This window comes from Apteryx mantelli, chromosome 10, assembly GCF_036417845.1.
Source record: "Apteryx mantelli isolate bAptMan1 chromosome 10, bAptMan1.hap1, whole genome shotgun sequence".
Lineage (NCBI taxonomy): Eukaryota > Metazoa > Chordata > Aves > Apterygiformes > Apterygidae > Apteryx > Apteryx mantelli.
In genome coordinates, this window is record NC_089987.1 from 4,278,554 (window position 1) to 4,298,128 (window position 19,575).

General features: G+C 43.8%; 1 protein-coding gene across 1 annotated transcript; it reads right to left on the reverse strand.

Annotated features, from left to right (window-relative positions):
* Positions 1–1,114: 1,114 nt before the first annotated feature.
* Positions 1,115–18,406, reverse strand: KLHL36 (kelch like family member 36). Its single transcript, XM_067302415.1, has 5 exons — positions 18,317–18,406; positions 17,322–17,403; positions 12,046–13,119; positions 11,030–11,187; positions 1,115–4,489 (listed from the first exon to the last, which is right to left on the reverse strand). The coding sequence occupies exons 2-5, from the start codon at positions 17,379–17,381 to the stop codon at positions 3,934–3,936; spliced, it is 1,848 nt and encodes a 615-aa protein (XP_067158516.1). The 5' UTR covers positions 17,382–17,403; positions 18,317–18,406; the 3' UTR covers positions 1,115–3,933.
* Between the last annotated feature and the right edge of the window lie 1,169 nt (positions 18,407–19,575).

Consider the following 19,575-nt stretch of genomic DNA (forward strand, 5'->3'; position numbering starts at 1 on the left):
GTGGGAAGATAGAACGGAGTTTTTTGTTAGCTACTTTGTGTCAGGCAAGAGGAGCTTTCCTCCGAATTCGGATTAGGAGCCTTTTTAAAACGAGGCAGAGCAGTATTTATTTTTCCCTGGGGTAGGAAGAAAACAGTGCTTCCTGACAAGAGGTGAAATGTCTTACAAAGATTACAGGTGAAGTCTGGGGAATTTACAGGTGCAGAAGCCAGGCCGATGCCACAACTGGAGGAGTAGAGACCAGTAAGATGCACCCTTTCTCTACCAATCTTAATTACTTGCCAAGATTGCTGTTTCGACTATGAAAATGAAAGTAGAAATTCACTCATCTCATACATATTCTCCCTTTCATTTTTGCAAAATTCCAGTACACCAATTTGACAGAGCAGTCCAGCATTTAGAAGGTTTATTTTGAAGCTATTTTAAAACATAATGTGCCACTTACCAATAAACTACTAACTTCCTGACTGATAATAAGCCACAGCTAGGTAAACAACATCCATACTAAGGGGAGAACCTGCCAAACTGTGCTTTTAGCAACACTTACTACCGTGGGTTTTCTACGTGCAAATGGTAATCATTTGTTCCCTTTTTAATGGAAATATTCTTACAGCAATGACACACAGGATGCTCCAGGAGTCTGTAATAATATGAGACATGTCATATACCCGTTTATAGCCTTTGTTTCTGAAAGGGCAATAAATGGATAACGACAGGGCGGGGGGAACCAAGCAAACTTACTTTGATGAGTGTTGAGCTAATATTTTGCCTACATAATTAAGTATAATGTTATGAAGTCATAACGGTGTTTAGTCTGCCCCCATTAAACATTACCTTTGAAACCATTGTAAATCGGAGTGGGTCTTTTGTCACAGCTGCAAAATGAATGTAGAAAGTTATGTAGGACTGTATGATTTGGAGCATGATGGGAGAAAATGTGGATTAGCCATATAATATTTTATATTTCTACTTCAGTTCAAATTGTTACATTTGGCTTCTGCCTATTAAAATGTTTGCATTTAGTATTAATGCCACCTTAAAATGATTAGTTACTTTTTTCCAGTTTATCAGTAAAGAAAACATCAACTAAATCAACACACAAGTCAGACAGTGATGAATACAATATTCTAAATTGGGTTTATTTCTTCAGACATCAATGTAATACATAAGCACATTTAACTAAGAGGGGGGAAATATAGTAACAAGCAACCAATTAACAGAAACAAAGCAAGTATTTGAAATCTTTGTTCTATACTTACACATGAAAACTTCCCCGAAAGATAAGTAGGAGCTGTCAGTCAACATAGCAAGGATTTCAGACATATATATATTATATAAAAAAAACTCATTAATGAGTTTGTCATAACCAAAATGTATTTATTTTTAGGATAAAAAAAGAATAACCATTACCTCATGCAATGTACAAAGTCTTTAAAACAAATTCATTAATGCAAGTGAAAGACTAACTCCTTAGGCATTTTTTTTTTAAACATCAAAAAAAAAAAAAATCAAGGAGTTTTACAAAATTCATCTCAAATCCTTTCTTAGCACTGGGAAAGAGTCCTGTAACTTTCTTGCACTCCAGGAATTTATTGAGAGGTACTTCTTTCAATACAAGTAAGTTCTTGTAACATATCTAGGAGTTCTCTAAATTACAAGAGCTTCTAATGACATTTCTAAGTGCAAAAATGTTTTCTTAGTGTCTTCCAATTAATGAGGTAAAGAGTCAGAAAAAAGGGGGTAGCAGGATATCAACTGTATGTACACATACAGTACAGATGGGAAAAAAAAAGGCAAATCTGAAATACTTGGTTACGTATGACAAGGGAGATGTGAAAGGAGGACCGAGGTGGGTGGGGGGAAGAAACCAATAGTTCCCCAGCAGAACTTTAAACCAAAGCTCTCAAAATCCACTCAGCAGATCACCAATAGCTGAAAATAAAGAATATTTATTAGCACGTCTGACAAGCTGGACTATCAGCAAAGAGGCCGTACAATAGTCACAATTATAGCTGACTGCCTAGCAATGCTGAGAATGTAAATGCTGCTTTAACAGCTGCATCACATCCCAACCAACTCTACAAAGACTAAAAGATCCATCCAGTTATGAGTTCCTGACAGCAACAATAGGGCCACAATTACAGAGCAGTAGCTTCCATAGTAAATAATATATGGCAAATGAGAGACTGAGTTAGCAAAATGTGCTATAAAAGAGTATAAAAGTTGTTTTTAAAAACTTTCTAGAAAGTTCTTCTTCTGGGAAGGAGGAATACTAGTCTGTGGCCTGGCATTATTACAGTAACTAAAGCAGTTGTATCAGATTGCTGGTGATCAACTTCTTCCAAATCAGAGGTGCATTCGTAAAATGCCCCAGGGTGAACAACCAAAGGCTGGTCAGACAGTCAGGGAATTTTAATAGCTGCAGCAGAATCAGCTGTGTTTGTAGAGGACGGACTAACACTTGGGTCAGAAATCTCTTTACTTGGTATGCAGAGGACAGCCTGACACAGACTAACACGCAATTTGCAGTCCCTCTGTCTGGGTCCCAAACACAGCCCTGAGAATATTTTCGTTTTCTCCATTTTAAACCCTTCTTGCTGGGGAAGGTGTTCTGCTGCATGTCTGGCGAGCCCTGAGCTGCAGTCCCCACCAAGCCTATCAGAAAAGGTTAGTTCCATGAAGAGACATTTTGAACTTGAAGGTGGGTGTGGGAGGCAGAGGGGTGGGCTATTAGCTCAGGTAAAAAATCCAAGTTGCTTTTCTTCAGGATTACTGAACCCCAATTAATCATCCTGGGTTAAACAGCTTCTTGATAGCAGATGTGCCCAGTACAGCTCCCCCCCCCCCCAAACCCCCTCCCACACACTGGCTACTAGGGGTGACCACTGTGAGCCCAAAGGCAAATGAAGCAGATCCCAGCTTCTACAGCCTGAAGGGGCTGGGAAGGACATATTCTTGCTTCAGGTTCACCTAGAGGCTCCTCCTGCCATTTGTCCCCCCTGTTACCTACTCAGCCACCTCCCAACGAACTGTATCAGTTCCATCTGCTTTGAAGCTCCCAAACTATACAGTTTCCATCCAAATCCTCAAATCTTCAAGTTCTTCAGTAGTTTTCTTCTCATTCTGGGGCAGGTTTTGAACTCTAAGCAAAGCTTGCTCTTGTGTTATGAGAAATATTGCACAGTTCCTGCCACCAAGGGATGCAAAAATCATGTCATCTTTCCCAGATCTGAAAGTCTGCAATGCTACCACTCCAAGCCCATGTCACTCCCGTTTGCTCTTTAGCCACATAGTAACATCTTCTGAATCTTAAGAGTACAGTGGAGTTATTTGCTCTAAAAGCTGATCTGATCTGCATTCACCAAAAGCAGTATTCTCTTTGAACACTCATGTGTTCCAGAAATCTGATACTAACAACTCAAAAACATACTGTAAATGAAATTTAATGGAACAAAAATTCAAGATTTACAACAATGTCCAAGTTTCATTCCATTTTTTCTTAGCAGATGCTTCTGAACTGCTCTGTCACTTCAAACTGGACACACTGTACTCTGCCTTCTGTCTACACTATCATCTCAGCCAAAAATTCAACTTTATTTTAAAATGCCAATAGAATAAGATGGGCATGGAAATGCCATGAACCACAGAAGTAAAAGACTACACTGTAACATTCAGGAGAGTGGCATAACCTCTCTTGCCACTTCACCCCTCATACAGTAGTAGGGGTTTTTGGAGTTTGTTTTTGTTGTTTTTAACCTTAAACATGAGTTCAATCCAAAAAACACATTCAACTGTACATTTTCTGAGGCTTCAGAAGACACTTTCTTTTGTTTCCATTTTAAAAAGAGAAGAAAAGAATCAAGGTTAGAAAGAAAGGATTAAATACAAAGTTCCTTTGGAGTCCATCCTCAAAGGCTGGTTATCCAGAAGTAGTCATCTTCCTCGATCTTGATGTTTTTTTGTTTTTGTCTTTTTCTTTTTGTCATCTGTTTTAGGTTTCAACGCACAGACACATGCAGACACACCAGCAATTGCTTTGGGTAAGTCTGTTCCTTTGTACCACTTATTTTTCTCCTTATCATAAACTTGGACTGTTTTGGAGAAGACTGTTTCTTCCCAGCTGTAGCCTCCAAGAATATAAATCTTGCCTTCCCAAACAGCCACCCCTGACTCACTGTTTGCTTGCAGCAAAGGAGCAACTCTGGTCCACTGGTTGCATTGAGGGCTGTACGACTCCACACTCAGAATGTCAAAACGGGCCATGGTTTCTATGTTGTCATCGCTGCCTCCAATGGAATAGATATGGTCCTGTAAGGTGCACATACTGTGCCACCCCCTGGCAGTGATCATTGGCCTTTTCTCCTCCCAAACATCCGTGCGATAATCATAGCAGAGCAGATTTTTTCTATATGGGCCAATTTGGTAATCATGGCCTCCTGAAATGTACACAAATTCCTTGTAGACTGTTCCAGCATGGCCGTAAGTAAACCTAGGACAGGCAAACAAAAAATCTGTCTTAGTACTTACGGACTTTATTGAGATACCCAGCATTTAACAAGGACTGATACTAAACAAGAAAATTAACAGTAACTGAAGACAGGAGAATCCCTAATCCTGTTAGTTACCCAGTAACTTTTCTCCATATTCATACTGCTGGCTGCAGAGTGCTAAGGTACAACAATCACTTTTCAAGGCATCCTTTTCATACCTGTTCGCTACAGAGCGCTAAGGTATGACAATCACTTTTTAAGGCATCCTCTACAGTGTGTCATACAACAGAAGTAACCCATCCTGCTCTAGTTGGCATGGCCTTCTCTCCCATTTTCCTGTTCCAGTGCTTGGGTTGGATCAGTCTGAGAGGGCCTGAGAGGAAAAAATCCACATCTCAGCAAGGGATTCTATGACAGAAAGAGGAAATAATCATGATACCTGTCAGACTTAATAGTAGCGATTAACCAAGAAAAACCAACAAGAAAACTACTACTGCCTTCCCCTTCCACAGCTTCAGGATCGTGAATCAGTTCTTACTCACCAGTGTTCACAGCCCAGTTTATTTACAGGCATGTTACATTCAATGTCCTTTTCATGATCTACCTGTCTGTTCTACCACTTCCGCTATACAGGTTATAACTTCTTCAGTCACCTCAGAACAAGTCAACAGACCTTATTAATCATAGATCAGAGGCCATATTTGAAATAAGACAAAATAAGCTGGTAGAAACCAACATCATGCATGCTGTTTCCATAGGGCAAAGAGAAAATTGCTTTGATTGGCTATAATAAAGCCACTACAAACCCAGATCTTGAGGCTGTTCTTAACTTTGCATAAGGATATTTCTGACCAAACCCTTTTGAACTCAAAGTAGAACGCTAAGATGAGGGATAGCCTCAGCTTCTTTGAACATATCCTTCCTGCACATGCTTTTTTTTTGGTCAAAAGATGTAGCTGCAGCACCAGCCATGATGAACTGGCTCATACATTGACAAGAAAAGCCCAAACAATTTAGTGCCCACGGGGCTGCAGAGCAATATACACATCACGCTGCACTCCACTACCATCCTTTGTAGTCAAGGACTCAAGATAACTCAACCTCTATGGCAGACAAACCTATGTTAACGTTACTTTAGCCTGGAATGCTTTTGAACCATGCCTGAACACGCTCAAAACTGAATGTGGATAGAACCTTGAGCTGTTTTTATTTCACATGGTAATAGTTTGTCTCAACTACGCAAATTGTACCGTAACTTCTTCGATACATACAAAGCACCAAGCACTTTGGTGCCAAGGGAGAAGGTGGAAAAGAAAAGCAAGAAAAGCCACATTTACCCTGAAAGCATAATACTTCTGAGAAAAAACAGATGTTTATTATTCTAGAGACCTACCAAAGTCTCTGATCCCTGACCAGTGTCTGAATCAGATTATTTTAGCAAGCTCCCACTACAAGAAACAAAAATCCATGACACGCTTGGCTTAAGTATGTAGTGTGCCGAGGAAAGACACTGCAGCTGTAGGGGCTGCAGTACCATCCTTGGAGAACTTGAAGAGAAGACTTCAGAACTCTATCGCTTCTTTGTCATGTGCTTCAGAAGCTTAAAGGCAAGACTAAAAGACCACACATCAAAACAAAAAACCCTCAGGGATAGCTATGAGATCTAATCCAAAAAAGGCATCTCAGAAATTCTGTAGCTCACAATCTGCCTAACCACGGAGGCACCCAAATCCTGCTCAGTGCTTCCACGCAACACAAAATTCCCTGGGCACGTGCATTCCAGCTTTTGCACCTTCCAGAAGTGCTGCGTGTAATGTAGATAGGCTCCCAATTCCTGTCCCTAAGAGACCACGAAGTAGAGCAGCATCCAAATCTCCTGTGGCACCCAGCCTGGTTGGTATACTCTTTGCTTCTCTACACACACAGAGGGGTGGGTCTGAGAAGCTAGACTACCTATCTGGGCAACAGGATGGACAACCTGAATTCCTTTCCTTTCCCAAACTGGGTGGGATTTTAAACCCACATCTTCTAACCAACAAGCTACCTGAAGACATGCAGTACAGCACACTATGGAAGCAGTGTGAGATAACATAGTTTTTAGGAGGCAAAACAAGAAGAGTATGGTGACATTGAATCCAACACATAGCAGAGGGTTATTGAACTGCTGATAGCAATCTCATCACATTCAGATGTGGGGGTTTTTTTTGTTTGTTTGTTTTTTTAATCTTTAAAGAACTTCACTGACCCTGGGTGACGTAGGCTAAACCTCTCCCTATACTAACAGGGAAGCAGAAATCTATACAGGTAAGTGGTAGACACTTCCTCTTAAGCCCATGCAAGCAGTCTAGCATAGACTGCTATAGAAAAAACACTGAAGCTTTTCTTTTTGCCTTAATCAATGGGTAAGTCCAGTGAACAACAATAGTTAAAACAGTAATTTGAAAAGGCAATCATATTTGAAGCATCAAATTGGCTGTGAATTTGTTATTTTACAATATAGGGAGATTACCTGTTGAAACAGGCTAAGATGCCTTCACTTAGTCTAATTTATGAAAAGCTCATCCAGAACTGCACATATTAGGCTTCAGATTAATAGAAAACTGCATGAAACAATACACAGTTTTAAAACATTCAAAAAGAATGCTTTCTGTAGGCCCTGTGGTTTAAACAGTGGCATTTTCAAGTGTGCAACAGAACAGGACATTTCAATACAACAGGCCCAGCCATTCTCCAGCTGCAAGCAACAAGCATTTTGGCAGCATCATCTATAAGAGAGTGGACAGAAAAGACAGAGGTATTAAGGAGAAAGAAGTTTCATTTCAGAACATATTAGAACCAACTGCCAATTCCGAATAACCTTCCCAGGCATAACGCTGCAAAAATTACAGCTTCTGTCACAGTAACACCATTCGGTAAGCTCTAGAAAAATCTAGGATTTATCTTCTTAAACAAAACAAACGCCACATGCAGCCCAACTCTATTAGAACCTTGGGAATCCCCTACTCCAACTAAAGTCCAGGCGAGCTGTGGTTACTCAGAATCTTAAGAGTCCATCTGTTGCAACCTTGCAAGATTATTCATGACAACTAGCAGAACAGCTACCATCATTCATTAACCTGTTTCAACGCATTTCCTCGTACAACTGCTCTCAGTTATTCCGCCAAACTTTAACCTAGGGCCACACAATTAACTTCACTGATGCCTGCAGCACACTTTTGCTAAGTCTATTCAAGATGAGAATACATTGCACCAGCTGCTGCTCTGCCAAGCTGGTCAGCTACTGCTGTTCCCTTCTAGACTGGAAACTGTGGCAGCAACTGCTCCCAAAGAGACAGGAGAAATGGCTAAAAAATATAGCACCTCTCTTAGGAATGGGAAAGGTATCCTATAACCATGAACCCTAATGAGGTTCGCACAAAATTCACTTGTAGCAGACTTGGACCAGCTCCATCATTTAGATAGCTTGGCTGAAATTTTCCACATTAAGCATCTGCCTCAGGATGTGGCATTTTCTATTCCAGTAAGACAGCGCTATTTCAGTCCAAACAGCTCAGCTCCTTCCAAGAAAAGTGGTTAGGGAAAACAACACATTGTTTTGACCACATGGGGGGGTGGGCGGGAAGAGTCTGCAAAGCTCCTTCGTTGAGGAGCATTATTGTTCCTGTGTACAGCAACGAGGACAGAGAACTCGGAAGCGGACAGGAGGCCTGCTTATCAAGGATGCAACCATTGCCTTTCCCCTGAAACCCTCCACCCACGTGGCAAGCCATGACTCTTTGGAAAGAAAAGAAAATCCTTATCTGAACAGTCTGAATAAAATCTTTAGCAAATATAACTTCTGAAAATCCCACCCCACACAGCTCTAACCAAGTTACACCCAAGCCATCACCACAGAACAACCCATGCCTATCACTCCAAGGAACAGTTTGCCGTACAGCTGCTGGGTCAGAGCAGTCAGAAGCAACACCAGAGCTAGGGGCAGGGAGCCTGCTTCCCGTGACCATGCACTTAAGAGGACCAAAAACACTCCCCTACTGCCCCCTTCAAAAAAAACAACTGTGGATGTTCCCTTCACAGAGGACAAGATATAAAATGTGCTAAACAAAAGGGATACAGCAGGACATGTTTTCTGATGAGACTATGACAGCAAGGAAGCAGAGGACTGGACCCTCTAATTCCTCCTAGATGAGAAGACTTGCTGCTAGATTAGGGTTGGGGAAGATGTTATTTGGCTAAAAAGAATAATGAAAGTCAGCATGAGAAACAAAAGCATGTGATGGGGTAGGAAAACATGACAGAGATCAGATGAAGAGTATGCTGAAGGGAAGACAGGAAAGATATGCAGAAGCAACTGTAACCAGCATGCATTCTCCTAGTCTTGAATAGATCACAAAATTCTCTCTCATCCTTCCTCTGCTGTCAGCAAATACATCTGAAGTACACCAGTAAAGGATTGCCCCACTCCCTTCCAGCAGCTGTCCACACCTGCTAAGCCCACCTTTTTCCTTGAGCTCAAGTGGCATTAGCTTGTATCTCCTTTCAGAAAGATAGTTTCTGCTGTTGACCTCGGCACTGATCTTTGCCTTTTGCAACCCAAACACAGTTATTTTAACTTTATTCCTTCTGTACAGAAAAAACATTGCTGCTAACCATATGCTGCCCGATGCAAGAGTTCCCAAACAGGGGAGAGAAGGCTGGAAAGCCAGAAAATTTGTAGGTACTGAATGTTCATTAAGATGTAACTAAAGATGTATTAACAGGTAGGAAAGCAGCTAGAGGGAAAAATGGGAAACTAGACAGTTCACCATGCAGCTGCGCAAGCACCTGAACTGGCACAAGGGAGAACTAGCACAGGCACAGGACAGAGCAGGCAGGAAGAGACAGGACACAGGACTATTTCTTTGGAGTACAGCAATAGCTTAAAATAGTCACTGCATTACTAGCTTAACCCTGCAGTTTAACAACCAGCTAAGCTGATATAACTGGGGTCTATCCCATAACGGGAACATTTGCCTGGTCCAAGCTGATCAGCTTGCCAACCTAACCAAAAATTAGTCCTTGTCCCCTGTCTCATCAAGGTTCACTTTTAAATGCTGAAGCTGCAAAATTCCCAAAGCCAACACACAGGAAGCAGTAGGGACAGACAGACAAGACCGCCCCTTTTCAGACAGCTTACAATCTGGTCGGCTTACACCAACCATGCAACCATACCCAAAGACCATTTTTATATAGTGGAGGGGGGAACAGGGAAGCAGGCAGCAAAGAGGAAAAAAAAAATTTCTAACCCTGTTCTAAGGCAAGTGTTTTTTTTAAACAACATACAAGGCAGTCAGGCCACATTTACATTTCCTTGAAAAATGTGTTTGGAACAGCTGTGCTACAATTTCTGTGAGATGTTACTGGAATCTCACAAGCCACCTCAATTAACAAAAGGGCATAAGAACTAAAGATACTCTCATATGCAGCTTTCCAGGGAAGATGGTGATGTGTAGCCTCAACTGCCAGATCTGCCTACGTGAGCAGAAGAAAAAAAAGCATCCTGCTTCTTAAGAGCACTCAAGCCCAGCTGTTAGCCTGGATCAGACTCGCATTGCAGCACCTACCCAAAATAGAATTGGATAACAGGCTTCTGTGCCTTCACTAGCTGCCTAGGGCTCTGCAATTCTGCAGCTAAGGAAATAAGGAAAAAAAACCTAAACTCTAAAAAAATCAAATTGCAAGTATCTTGTCAATGATGCCACTAAGAAAGCAAGCACTACTGCTGAAGCCACAGGTTTCAGACATTGGGAAAATACCACACATATAGCCAACACCCTTGTAATTCTCAAGAATGTGAAATACCATAAAATCTGAATAGCTGTTTGCAAATTAAATGCTATCCTACTAGCCTTACAAAGTCACCACCCAAATGCTGATTCCAGGTACAAGTAACGTCCTTCGCTGTTGTTACTTACAGTAAGAGCTTCAGTACTAAAGCCTCTGAAAAGCAGAGCAGCCAAGTTTTAACTCAGACTGCACATGAGAGAAAGACAGAGAGAGCGATCACATTTGCCAAGGATATCTGGCATTTGCATACAGGTAAACGTGGATCATCTGCAAAAGCCAATATAAACAGCCAAACAAAGACAAACACCTTACAAGGAAAATGACCACAGCAAGGCAACAAAGTAAGGCCAAACAAATTATAAAAGCCTTTGATCAAGACCTAAACAGGGCCTCTGGAAAGACTCAGCTCCGAGTGACTTCTGGAAAAAATATTAAGACCCAGAGAGCAAAATTACAAGGCCTCTTCCCTTCCTTCCTTCAGGTGTACCTTGGGACAGAAATCAAAACCAGTTGAGCTGATCTGAAGCACACTGCCTGGAAGAGATGGGTGCTCAAACACTGCTTATATGGCATGTCGCTTGCTGATACAATGTTGGTTATTTTTCCTTTTGCCTCCCTCCTAGGGATACCCATTCATCTACTAAAAATCACTTAAGCTCCCTCCACCACCACTCTTCAAACACAGGGTAACTTTCCAAACTTATCTCTATTACCTTGGCAAGCCTGCTATATAGGACCATGTATCTTTTTGAGGACTATAGGTCTCTACTGAAGAAAGCGCCCCATTTTCATTCCTGCCACCAACAGCTACCAGCATGTCAGTAATAGCTCCCAGGTAGAAGTCTACACGACGTTGTCTCATGGAGGCAACCTGTCAAAAAAGCAACATGTTGAAATCTTCAAACATCCAGTAAGCAAGCTGACTTAACGTATATGTATATTCATGTCTGAGGATAGCTGTTTTTTCCCATTCATTTGAAAAGGAGAGCTACTGGTTTTGATTATATTCAAAAAATACTTCTGTTTTTCTGCAGTACCATGTTACATAGGACCCTCTTTCAAAAAAGGAGATGACAGAAAGCATCCAAGAAACAGGCCACTCTATAAACGTTTCAGTGTTACATGGGTCACCTTGCAAAACTCCACAAATAAAAGTATATTGGAAGCACTCAAAACCAGAATTGAATCACAGAGGATTATTGGCTCAAAAAGACAGGAACAGTATAATATTTTACAGGTCCTGCATCAGTAGCAGGGTTTTACAATATGACTGGAAGTGAATAGCTTGTTCTAAGAGACATTTAGCAAATCAACGCTTGACAAATGTCAGAGGCATTTTCTTTTTATATCAGACCCAGTTTTGATTTATGTGCGCTACTGCTTGGGAAAGCTGAACCAAGCAATCACCTCTGTAGGCCCACTCTAGCACTATTCTCAGAAGTAATTTGAAAGAGCTGCAGTTAGGTGCTGAACAGGAATTTCAACAGATTAGATGCCTAGTTTCTAAGTGAAGTTGAAAACCTGCCCCAACCTCTTTCCCTGCGTAACTAAAGCATTCACACAAAGGATTCAAGTAGCTGCCTCCCCATTTAAACGAGTCGATTTTCCATTTACAAACATTGTTACATGTTGACTACTGTAATGAGCATCTTCCTTCCACCAAAAAATGAAGAACACACTCCAAACATTAAGGACTTTAAACAGAAATATAATACAGCTCAAGTCTCACCTTTATCCACTGGTTACAGCGGGGATCATACCTATATAGGAGATTTGAAGCTGCATCCCCTCCATTGTCTCTTGAAAAGCTGCCTCCGGCTATGAAGATGAAGCCTCCCAAGACTGCAACACAGTGGTGACTTCGTCGGGCTGGGAGAGGGGTTTCTGCTACCCATTGCCCCTTTCTGACGTCCAAGAAGCAGGTATCATCACTCAGTTCCAAGCACCGTTCGGAAACCTCCCCGCCAACAAAGAGGAGCCTTTCCTCGCTAGTTCTCAGAGCAGTCCGTTTGTTCTGCAGCACCGGCTGAGCAGTGACATTATTATGATAGTTCACCGCTTCCTCTATAAAACCCTCACAGTTTGCTTCTTTGGGAAGAAGAGAGCAAACAGCAGGCTTGACTCGGTGGAGAAGATCGCTTTTAGGTATCAAAGGAAAGTGAATGTTATCCAGAACCTGGTAAGCCTCGTTCTCTCTTTCTGGGTACTGGGTAAGCCACTGCAAGGCAGCCTGCAGCAAGTCATGCTCACACTCCTGCTGCACATTGCTGCTGTCCAGGTACTGGCACAACTTCTGCATGGAAACATTTTGCAAGAAGTCCGGGGTGAAAGACAGCGTGCCAAAGTTCTGCAAGATGAAAGAATCAATGTAGGAGTCAAGGCGCTTCAGGTTGTAAATAGAGGCTAGCTCTTGCAGGTATAAATAGTTCTCCTCACTGACTTCATTCTCAAGATACTCGCAACAGAAGTCAACCACCTTCCAGATCTGCAGCAGATGAGCCGTTTCGAGCACATAGTCAATATTGCCGCCATCTAAAGACAGCTCACTGCCATACAGAAAGTCTACGACAGCCTTGAGACCAATATAAGAGGCTCCAAAAAGTTCAACCTCTTTTTGGTGGGCTTCTCGCATACCAATAGTGAACATAGAGTTGAAGTAGTCACTGCAAACAGCTAGGAGGTTCCGATGGGCAGGGACTCTCTGTTCATCCACCACAAGGACAATATCACAAAAGAGGCCTCGGTGCCTCTGCTCATTCAGACTCTGAAGAACAAGACTAGAGTGGTCGTCCCATCTGTACACCTGCAATAAACAAACAGGATCAGACTGATGTCTTCTTTAGCAAGGGAAACTCCAGCATTTTTAAAGTGTTTTCTCAAGACATATATTCACACACAGAAGAGAAAGCTTATTTCTGCTGCAATTTCTGATTTGAACCAGTTGGCATATGATATACTATGAGCCCAAGCTCCTCACCTTCACTTTGAAGGGCCTATACAGGCTCTATCCTTTCCTACTATGCATTTCTGTCATAATATACTCCCATCTCCTCCACAGCGCTGGATCCAAACCTCCTCCCTCATGATTTATAAAACCATAATTTTCTGAAACTCTTCCACTCATTGTCTTTAAGATATCTTGCTGGCACTTCCTTCCTTATTTGTCCCCCAAATGACTTTTTACATAGTCCCTCACCACCAAGCTACACACCAAATATTTGGAGTGGGAGACACACATGCAGCAATGTGCCAAATTTTCATTCAGCCCATGTATTGTTTGGGTTAGTGCTTACTTGACAGCTACCCCCTCTTAAGTCTTTCCAGAACTCTGCATTGGTAAGCTCATTAGGGTAAAATCCCTGTCTTTCTTTCCATATTATTCCGGGCACGCACACTGCATTCAAAAAATAATAGCTGTTTATTTATGTGCAAAGCCACACATGTGGATCACTTATTCCCATATGACTACTACTTGCTTCCAGAAACCAAGGTAGTTTTTGTTTTAATGAATTCAACTAAATATATATATTTTTTAAAAGGGGAAGATGCTGTCACAACATGTCCGTTAATCGCCCTTCTGGGACGCATCTGGTCCAGACATTCTTTTCACTAGCTCTGTACATGCCACAGAGCTTCTGAAGCAAGCGGTCAGTGTTCCCTTCTTTCTGACAGACTCATGTTACCAGTCTTAAAAGAACCAACCTAAACATTTTGTTACCCCTTAAATGTCCTGTAGAAGACATACTGAAGGGACTGGTCACTCTGGTATGTCAAGTGACAGAGCTTTTAGGATCATCCTTCTGAAGGAATGGAATGCTGGTACAGTCAGTTACCTTGTGATCCGTCTCAATGAAAGCCAGGTTAAGTTAAATGCAAATACAAAATTTTAATTACCAAATCCAAAACAGACAGAGTTGCAGAGCCTGTAAGAACATGTAAAAGAAATGAAAGGAGGTGGAAAGGAAGCACATCTTTGTGTTGTATTAAGTTAGCTCTAAACAATTCTGGCTGCAAGACTCTGGATCTTGCCCAGTCCTGGCCCTTCAGACTGCATTCCCACAAAGAGTTCTGACCCCGAAAGGGTGTCTCAGCCTATATCCATTTTGGAAAAGGTCACGCAGCTGGCCTGAGTTCTCCTCAAGCCTCTCAGTCATTCAGCCTCTCCTTTCCCAAACTTTTGCTTGCCGTTTACTGCTTTAAAAATCGTAAATATGTGTTCCCAGTTTCCCAAACAGACAGCACATGATTATTTCTGTCTAGCAAAGCCATCAATGGGTTGGTTAACTCACTGGGAGACTTCTCTATGCACCTGGATGAGAAAAGTTCATGTCCTAGAGCCAAGTTTTTTCCGCTGCCTGGAAATCTCACTCTGTACGTGCACTCTGTGTACATAATTTGGTAATCATACTTTCACACAAGACGTCCAGGATTAATGCACACAGCTCACCACTGTCCAGACACAATGGCAGCCAATTTATCCTGAGCTAATACCAAGTTTGGGAGCCTGAGCTCCCACCTCTGCCTTTTAACAGTTGGCGGTATAGCGACAGGCAGTCTGCCAAAGACTAGATCCACATTAATAACCAAATGTGCTATGACAGATATGGTTTAGCCAGGATAGCAGCATTTTATTATACATAGCAAGACCCACTTCTACAATGTGATGCACAGAGAGACAGGCTTCCGCAGCAAAACTGAGCCTACAGATTTACTTTCAGTATCACGTCCTGAAACTCATAAAGAGTCCTAAGTATACACCTGGCAGGTTCAGAAAGAACCTGCAGGGAACACGACCACTCCCCAAGGGCCTGCAATTGCCCACCATCCAATTGTTCACTCTGCAGCTAATAAATGATTTTTTTTATTATTAACAACTCATATATGGAAATTTGCATTTTACATCCTCTCCAAACTGAAAACTCGAGGGCCACTTTATAATAATCACATTGTGTTTGTTGACACTGGGGGAAGGGCGGTGGGGGGGGGGGTACATACATCTGGGCCTCTGTCTGCTTCTCTGTTTAGACCTCATCTACAAAGAAAGTTTTATCAGATGTAATTTCCCAAATGAATGCCCTTAACACTATACCCAAGTGGCTTCTCTTTAGTTTTGCTTATGCTCTTTTCTAAAGAATGGCGGCTAAGCTGCCAAAAAGCCTTCTTTGGGGTAACTCCATACACATAAGTATACAGAGTTAAACCAATCTAACTAGAGAGGCTTCAACAATTGCAAGTTTTCTGGGCGAAAACTCTGAGTATGCCTTATACTTCACATCATGGTCTCCGAATTTAAAACACGATCTATAGCATAGATAAACGAACTTCCACTGAACAATATAATTGCCAGAGAACTGTAACAGAGGGGGGGGAAAAAAAAAAAGTATGGGCTTTAAAGACTGAAGATTTTATCCTCTTTTTTAGCTTGAGAAATGCTGATGCCACACAGGCACCCGAACAGAGGCCTAGAGGTGGAGGAGGTGGGAAGAAGAATAAACACGCCAAAGGATAAACCATACATTTGTGGCAATTATGAGAAAGGTTTTCTTAGAGGACAAAGAAGTAATAAGCAACAGCTTACAGCACCTCATTCTGAATTTGACTTGTGAGACAAAGTTATTGGATTAAACCAAAACCACATTCCTTCTCATCCTTTTAAGTGGTTGATCATCTCTCTCAATATTCTCTAATACCACCATCTTGCACAACAAGATTAAACGAGAATGTAAGAGTTGCCGAAGATCTCCATTTATTTAACTGGCTGCAGAGTCAGCAGTGTCATCCTGACCGCAAATACTTATGACAACTTGTACCGCTAAAATCCCTGCTGCCACTTCAGAAACCATGCATAAAATGATTGCGTATGGCACCAAATGGACTCAGAATATATTAACGTATTTGAGCCACTTAGCAAGTTAGCCATTCATTCAGAGAGCAAGAAACAGAAGATGACAGTTACACATTTCAAAACCAAGACAAATTTTACACTAAACAGCTTTCTCAAGCTATTTATATTCTGTTGAACAATTTTGGCATTAACCAGTAATTCTAAGTTTAACGGATAGTGACAGCTGCTGTCTCAGCAAGAAGATAACACAATGCTGTCAAGTTAATTAATTTTTAATGTGATAAATTATTATTACATTCAGACTAAACCATTTAAAAGGTAGACAGGCTCAGCACTCAGGAAAAGATTATACTGGAAAGAATGCATTTAGAATTAGTTCTTTTTATCTTTAAACATTTGTTATTAGAACTGTAAAATTCTAACTTCATTTGGAATCAAGTATCTAATTTCTTTTGGATTGTTAATAGAGTATCACTACTCCTCAGTGAGGCAAGAGAAAATGAGATCTGTCTCATTCAACTTTGATAAGACAGACACAGGCACTGAATAGTTTTGCTTTTCTAACTGTGGTAGGTAGATGCTTGCTTTGCAATGCCTGTAACCTAGTGCTTACACTGTAACAAAAAAAGCAGTTTTCACTGATATGAAACAACATAATTACTGCTGATATTAACATCTTATAAAATGTAGGTTGTCATCCTGATTCTGCATAAAGAGTTACTTAAGATGAACTTCTGTGGATTCCCAGCTGAGATCAAGTTTAAAAAGTAAGTCTAACTCTGCTTCTGTAGTTAGCTTTAATTTTATGAGATGGATCAATACGTACAGTTTCCAACATAAACAAATTTCATTTAATGACTGAAGTTCTGGAGTAGAAAAATACAGTGTTGCAGTGATGTAGATTTCTTTAAGTTATGAGTCACAATGAGCAGATGCCCATTTGCTACTACTTTTTTGTTTTTTAAGCACAACATAGCAAATTCATATTTCAAAAATATTTGAGCAGACAGATCACTGGTTTTACATCTCTTCTAGAAGCTCAGAACATTCCTCACTTTCCTCCAACATAGTCGATCTAAAGGGGAGCCTCTTAGTCCCATTCTCAAAAACAGCAGTTATTTTTGTAACTTGTTTTGGCAGGCAACACAAAAGGTACAGACCTTTGAGGATTCACTTATCTTGTGTGGACGACAAATCCTAGTTTGCCGGGTTCCCTCCATGATAGGTCGATCCGCAGTACGTCTAGAACAAAGGCAGAGAACTTGTTAGCAGCATACGCAAAGTGGTAAAAAGCTATATTGTGCTGAATAAACAACAGGAACACTTAAGACGGTCTGTACGTGCTGATCTAGAGTTTGAAAATATTAGGATTGAAAAACAAATAAATAAATCTTTTCGGCTCCCTGATGGATCTTGTTTTCTCACTTTTTTTAAAATGCTTTGTTGTGCCAACAAGTTCAGCGCACGTTACTGTATAATCAGAGATCAGCACATATATTATTGATGCTACAACTCCACAGACACGGGTTACTGGCTTACTGCTAGTCCTTGTCAGAGCTGCGAGGGGGAAAACCGTTTCCCTGCAGCGCTGAGCGGTGCCACCGCCGGCTCTAGCGGCCTCCCAGAGCGGCTGCTCGGCCCGCACAGCGCCGGGCGCCCGCAGCGGGGCCCGGCCCGGCAGCCCGGGCGGCCCGGCGCGGCGCTGCGAGCGCGGCCAGGGCAGGCACCAGCCTCCGAGGCCCGGTGAGGGCCGCGGCAGCCGCTCGCCTCCAGCCCTCGGGCCCTGCTCCAGGCCGAGCCCGCCCTCGGGCAGAGCGACGCTCGCTCCCCCGCGGCCGGAGCCGCCGCCGCGGCGTTTCCACAGCGCTTATCGCGGGCGGAGCCGCGGCGCCTCCAGGCAGCGACGAGGCTGGAGGGAAAAAGCTCCCCGGAGCCGGAGGCGGAGAGCTGCCGCGGCGGAGCGCGGTGCCCGCTGCCCCCGGGCCGCCCCCCGCTGCCGCAGCCGTTACCGCCGCGGCCGTTACCGCCGCGACCGTTACCGCCGCGACCGTTACCGCGCGCGGGGCCGCCTCCGCGGAGGGGCAGCGGCCGGGAGCAGCCCCGAGGCTCGGCTCCGCTCGGCACCGCCCGCCGGGACCCGGGGGAGGGCAGTTACCACAGCGCGGCGTCCCTAGGGGCTGCGGGCGGCGGCGGGCGGCCTCGCCGCAGGACCCCCGGCGGCCGCGGCATGGCTCCCCTCCGCCGCGGCGGCCATGGCTCGCCCAGGAAATGTCGGCCGGATTGGCAGCGGGACGCACCAATGGGGAGCGGGCGCCGGCGGCGCGGGGCGGGCACAGGCGGCGGGGCGGGGCCGGGCGGAGGGCGCGCTGCTGCTGCCGCCCCCGTGAGGGAAATGGCGGCGGCGGCCCCTTCACGAGGGGCGAAGCCGCGAGGGCGGCGGTGGCGCCCCCGGGGCCGTGACGGGGAGTGGGGAGCGCCGAGCAGCGCTGTGGAAAGCGGTGCTGAGGGACCGCGCGCCTGCGGGATGCTGCAGGGACGGACAACCGTCTGGCCTCGAAGACGCACGGCCGGCGGTGGCCCCCCTCCAGGGACAGGCCTCCCCTCCCGACGCACCGCGCCTCCCGCTTCAGCGGTGCGGTGACGAGCAGGGCTGCCTCACGCAAACCCCACCGACTGCCGGGTCGGTGCGCTCGTTCTTCACCAAAGCACCAGGCAAGCAGAGACCCTTTCTTGCTCCAGCACTTCTGGATATCTTCCAGAGGTTTTTGTCAGGATCGCAGAGGCTCTGAGCTGGGACAGTCGCGGCTGGACACGTGTCCCACGTGGTGGTGGGGCAGCTGCCCCCACTGGAAGGTGTCGTGCAGCACGTGGTGGTGGGGCAGTCACCCTTGTTGGAAGATGATGTCCACAGCACAGAGCAGCAGCGTTTTAAACAAGGGGAGTGTTGCTAGGGCTGCTTTGGGTGCGAGCACCCGCGGAATCCCAGCCATCATCCTCTCCTCTGACGGTGACTGCTCCGCAGCTGGGGCAGTAGCATCTACCTGCTGGGTCTGATCTTCAGCCCCAGAACAAACCACACATGATGATGGATTTCTGCTAATCCAAGCTGAAGACGAGACACATTTTTGCTTGCTTTTGGCCTTGCCTGTAGCTCATGTGACTGTGGGGACACAGGATAGCAACCCCTCATTTCCTGGATTCCCTGAGTAAAAAAGCTACCTTGATCACAACCCTAATGTTAACTGTGGTCTATTAACTCATAGAAGCTCCTTCCTGAAAGAGTGTGTTATTTTAGAGAGTGCTCATGCACAAAGAGGACAGAGATGGACAGGCAGGACTGGGAACATCTGCATAAAAAGATCAAAAAGGAAGCAAAAACATGTGATGGAAAAGAGCCATAGGAGCGAGGCATTA

Bases quoted from the DNA above. Each gene is read 5' to 3' on its own strand.
- KLHL36 (XM_067302415.1), bottom strand. From the start codon at position 17,381: ATGGAGGGAACCCGGCAAACTAGGATTTGTCGTCCACACAAGATAAGT. The intron at 13,120-17,321 runs GTCTGTACCTTT...TGTTTATTGCAG, and splicing joins AGATAAGTGAATCCTCAAAG to GTGTACAGATGGGACGACCA. The intron at 11,188-12,045 runs GTGAGACTTGAG...CTTTTTTGACAG, and splicing joins GCTGTAACCAGTGGATAAAG to GTTGCCTCCATGAGACAACG.